This window comes from Chelonus insularis, unplaced genomic scaffold, assembly GCF_013357705.1.
Source record: "Chelonus insularis isolate UGA/USDA-ARS -01 unplaced genomic scaffold, ASM1335770v1 contig_62_pilon, whole genome shotgun sequence".
NCBI lineage: Eukaryota > Metazoa > Arthropoda > Insecta > Hymenoptera > Braconidae > Chelonus > Chelonus insularis.
Window position 1 is genome coordinate 8,627 of NW_023276673.1, and position 5,344 is coordinate 13,970.

The following is a 5,344-nucleotide window of genomic DNA, read 5'->3' on the forward strand; positions in this document are numbered from 1 at the left end:
CGAGCCGCCATTTGCGCCTGTTGAGCTTTTAATCTGAACTGCTCCTGCTCAATTAACTGCTTCGCCTGCCTTATTCGTTCCCATACCTCCTGAATTTTCTGAGTTTCAGCCATTTGTATCACATTGCTTTCTTTTTTCTGCAAATTCGAGATCTATGAGAAATTCTATCAATAATATTGTCTCTTGCTTCCCTACTCGTTTCCTGTATTTCAAGTCTTTCTGATTTTCATATTTTCATTTAATTTAATTATTTAGAAAATAAATTTCGACGTCAATTTAAATTAATTACCTTTATGTACAATTTTAAAAACATTAGACAAAACAATAAGTTTTATACAATATCAATTCCAAAATTATCATATAATATTTCAAGCAACACGGTTGGTAGAGTCTATTTTTATTTGTAAGTCTTTGCCTACTCGTCGGGCGCCAAATATGTAATGTTATTTTTTTATTCATAACACACCATTAGTACAAAACGATGAAAGTTAGAACAAATTTCAATAACGAAACATAGAGCATGAATTATTCGATTTTGATCACTTAAGAAATACAAATCAAGTACATGAGCATAAAAGAAAATCATATACATGTTAAACGAAAACGATTTAAATCCAATTCTATTAATAAAATGATAATGATTCAGTAATAGAGCCTTTATGGCCTGACCACGCTGACGCAAAAGGTCACGATTTGACTTAAGGTTACAATGTTTAATACTTTTCATACCGTAGTCGGGAGAATACTTCTCCAGGTAATCCAGGAACCTCCAAAGAATCGGTGAAGTCCTGATCTGGATGTCTGGTTGGTACTCGGTCCCCAAACAACACCCAAGATCAAAGCCAAAAGAGATGAGGTTTCAGAAATTCCCAAAAGAAAAAGGTGTGAAGAAGTACCGTCTGGTAGCCGTATTGCCAGGCCGGCGTCCGGAAGCCAAAAGCCGGTGAGACAAATTTTGCAGATGAATGTAGTGTCATGAGGATGACCCCACTCCTAATGAGAATACTTCGGATGAACTCTAGCGCGGGCTAATTAACATAATATAAATAGGGCACTGAGATAGATTCACTGTAAATCTTATAGTCATCAGTATCTATTTAATCTAATTATTGACTGAAGAAAATAAATAAAATTCAATCATGTTGTCTTTCATGAATATTTGAAGAACATTATGCTATATACTTGTTAGATAATGATTCTTTTTTGCATCTTCAGTTCAATAAAGTTTACTAGATATTGAATCAATTTGAGTTTATTCTGTTGTAAATATTGAATTTTATTTTTATTATGAGAGTGGTAATTTATTTACTTGTCAATATACGGGGAAATAGTTGTAAAGAGTCTCAAAATAAAACTAGAATCTCTCGAATACATCTACAGATTTGGAGGTTTTTAAAATAATTTGTAACAGTTTTTATATTCAGAGTTCTGTCTAAACCTGAGTTGTATTTCTCTACATTCCACTCTAATGGAGTGTTGGAATGATCATAATATATTTAATAATGACAAATGATATCATTAATATGAACTTTTTCATGTTTATAGAGTAATGTGAATGATGTTCGTGCGGATTCGGGACATTATGTTCTTTGTGATTTTGGATCAGCTAAGGCTAAAGTATTAAATCCTACGATTCATGGTGCGACCATAGTAGAAGACGAAAAAAAAACATGTACTAGTTTAAGCTACAGAGCTCCAGAAATAAATAAATCATGTTCTTTCATATTGCCGTTTGATGAGTGGACATTAGTAATTCAATCAGGAAACTTTAATATTCAGGATAGCTACAGGTATTTTATTCTAATTATTATAAAGATAAAGATAATACTTACTTCTCTATTATAACAGGTATAGAAAAGTATTACACAATTTAATAAGATATATGTTAGAACCAAACCAGATTTACGACCTGATGTTTTTGAAGTATCAACAATTGCATTCCAATTATATGGACAAGAATGTCCAGTTCATCATTTAAATGTAAGTTTTACACACATTTAACACCACATTCAATTTTTAATCTGAAAATTTTTTCATAAAATGATAGAAATAAAATTTGAACTTGATAAAATTATAGTAAAAATTATTTTTCATTTTGTTTTCATTTTAAAATTGAAATGATAAATTCAATTTTATACCACCAGATGTTACGACACGTAATGTCCTACTAACCAATCGAAACAACTCTACAATCACGTGGAATGCTTGAACGTTGGCCGGCAGTGTTAGTTGTTGTTTACTTCTCGTTCGAGGTGGATTATATTAAATATTTTATTTATAAAAATTTTGAAAATGCCCAACAAACTGGAAAATAAAGTTTACGATAGACATTCCTATATATTCTGCAAGGAAACCGAACACTTTATGTAAGTATTATAAATAATTTACAATATTATTATAATTATAAAACTCTGGTTATTGTTCGTTGAATTCGTTGATATATTTATTATTATAATACTTTTTCTTCTAAAATGACTTATCAAGTCGTGAATAATTATGAAACTCAATATCATTTGTTCTTTTGTTTTATTAATTTAATAATAGTCAAAAATACTTTCATACAAATGTGAATAAATGATTTTATCAGGAAAAAATTATTTTAAAAACAAAAAATTCTGATACGCAATTGCAGTAAATTTTTATACACCATATCATCATTTCATTATTTTATATAAAAAATAATAAGATTCATTTACTTTGACATTACTTTTTTTCGATAAATATCTTTAGAAATATAGGGATGATTTTTAGATGTTTTGACTTCATTTTTCATAATCAATTTTTTCGTTTAATTCAAATTTCAACGTGTTTTAAAACACAAGTTCTAAGAATTAAAGTGCCGTCAAATGAAGATTAAAATAGAAAATTGATATTAAAGATAACGAAAAGTCATATATAGATCAATTCATTTTAGTTTTTTTGAATTTTTCTTTTTTGTTTTCATACAGAAAAGTGAGGTGTAAATATTATCAAACGCATTCATGCGAAGGTGCAGGCATAATTGAAAACAACATATTCACCCTTACTGCAAATCACAATCACAGTGCAGAATCTACTCTAGCTAAAGAAAATGATCTTAAAAACAAACTGAAAGAGGCTTATCGTAACCAATTACGTTCGACATATGAAATTTATGACAATATTATAACAACGTATGTTTTTCTTTTGTTTTAAAGTATTATAAAATTTATTATAAATATCACAGCTTACTATAATTTAAATAACTCTTCCATTTATAGACAAGAAGATAAATTTTCAGTCCCATGAAGTTCACAAGAAGCCAACATGTATAAATGGCATCTCGACATGAATTTACCTATTGTATCATCAATCAACCAATTTTCAACTGTCCTTCATGATCCAAAATATGCTGAATTAACTCATTATCAATTTGGAGAGTTAAACATTCAATGTTCATTAAATTTTCAAGCGGTTTATCTTCATGACCAATTTTTATTCGATAAATTGTTAGAAAATAAACATAATGGTGTTTTATATTTTCGATCAACACAAGAAATAATTCCTCCTGGTATGAATATAAATCAGTGTTTGACATGTGTCATCCCGAAACATAAACACGTAAATATATATATATATATATATATATATATATATATATATATATATGCCCAAATATCTTTGTCGCCTCCGTACGTAATCCACGCGTCCAAGCCTCTACTCAAATAAATGAATGTTTCAGTGTATAAACAGCATCATAATAGTGTTTAATATATTCTAAACAAAATTATTTAGAGAGGGGTAATTAATTCTTCATTCTGACTTATACAAAAAAATGCTATAATCGAGGTAACTACTTGACTCCACACAGTAAGAAGACTGTCTAGATTCCCATGTATTTCAATGGAACTATTGTACATACGCTCGCGCATCCAGCGGAGTTGCCACAGCTCCTAACATTCAAAACCCAAAGAAATCATACCACCTTTTGGGAAAAATGAGTTTTGCGGATTTCATTGAGTTTTTTGATTGATAAACAATAGGTAAAAAATCACAATGAATGTTTACTAAAAATATTATAAATAAAAAATATTATTTTCTTTAAACTGGATTGTCAAAAAACGTAATTGAGTAAAATTCATTATTAAAATAATTTTTATGGGATCATTAGTATGAAAATAAGAAGAATGAAATTAAGCAACAATTGAAAATTTTGTAAAACAATGAAGGTTCATCAGCTCAACATGAAATTAGTTATTTGTAAAATTAATGTGATACAAATTTCTCAGAGTTTGGAAACAACAAGTTGCAATTATTATCAGTCATAATTTTTGAAATTTTTTTCATCGTTTTACTATTTCATTTCGAAACCTATTATATGAAAGAATCTGTACGTTTCAAAACCGACACGTTCATCAATTTGAAAAAACTTTCATATGTTCAATTGATTGGTTGATTCCATTTTCATAATTTATTTGTTTATGTAAATACGTTAATTTTTTTGAACAAAAAAATTTAATTTGCATTATTAGCTAATTATTTCGTGTAAAATTTAATTCGTTAAAAAAAACAAAGGAACAATTGCAAAACATGTACATGACTTATATGCATGCGCTTTTTACCGCTGCCGTGTAAATCTAGGAGAAGTGGTAAAGAGCAGGCAGAAACATAATAGGTTGTATTTGTGATTGTACTAAATGCAGTGAAAAAAATATTGAAGTATGTAATTTTTAGTATTACTATCACTGTGAATAATTCGTAATCGATAGCAATTTCTCTTTCTAAGGATGAAAATTCTCCACTTCTAACAGTACATCATGCATGTTCTTGATTATTACTTGATTATTTTCAAAATAGTCAAACATAGTTTTAAATGTTTTAAAAAAAGTTTTTTTTTTTTTAAAACATTTTTTAAAAAGTAGTTTTAAAAAAACATTCACGTTTTATTATTTCTATCTAATTTTATGTTAGTATAATGCCAAGATCGCGTTATTTATTAAAATGTAAAAACTATAGATGAAAATAGAGAATAAATGATTTTTAAACAATTTTTTATTATACTATAAATTTATTATCGATCTATTTATTAATTTTCAAGTTGAAAATGTCATTATGATTTTCGAAATTTATCAATTTATTTCAAAAATAAGCTCCCAGATGTGAAGAACAAGTAAACGATTAAATGGAGCGACTTCATCAAGAAGAGACCGATCTTATAGTTCATCTAGTGGTTGTTCTTCATCATCAAGTATTTATTCTCAATTTGACAATCCTATTAATGACCCGTCATATGAAGTTTCGGATTCACATATAAGTGACGTAAGATACTATACATAAATTTTAGTAATCATCTTATCTTGAAAATCAATAAATTATTCAATATAAT

At 28.0% G+C, this 5,344-nt stretch overlaps 1 protein-coding gene across 1 annotated transcript; it reads left to right on the plus strand.

Moving 5' to 3' along the window:
* The first annotated feature begins 2,247 nt into the window (after positions 1 to 2,247).
* LOC118070501 (uncharacterized) lies at positions 2,248 to 3,469 on the plus strand. The gene is made up of 3 exons (XM_035089127.1): positions 2,248 to 2,366; positions 2,949 to 3,152; positions 3,240 to 3,469. The coding sequence occupies exons 1-3, from the start codon at positions 2,293 to 2,295 to the stop codon at positions 3,265 to 3,267; spliced, it is 306 nt and encodes a 101-aa protein (XP_034945018.1). The 5' UTR covers positions 2,248 to 2,292; the 3' UTR covers positions 3,268 to 3,469.
* Positions 3,470 to 5,344: the final 1,875 nt, after the last annotated feature.

Excerpts from the sequence above, each read along its gene's own strand:
- LOC118070501 (XM_035089127.1), top strand. The coding sequence starts at position 2,293 with ATGCCCAACAAACTGGAAAATAAAGTTTACGATAGACATTCCTATATA. Across the intron at positions 2,367-2,948 it reads AAGGAAACCGAACACTTTAT|AAAAGTGAGGTGTAAATATT; the intron begins GTAAGTATTATA and ends GTTTTCATACAG. Across the intron at positions 3,153-3,239 it reads TATGACAATATTATAACAAC|ACAAGAAGATAAATTTTCAG; the intron begins GTATGTTTTTCT and ends TTCCATTTATAG.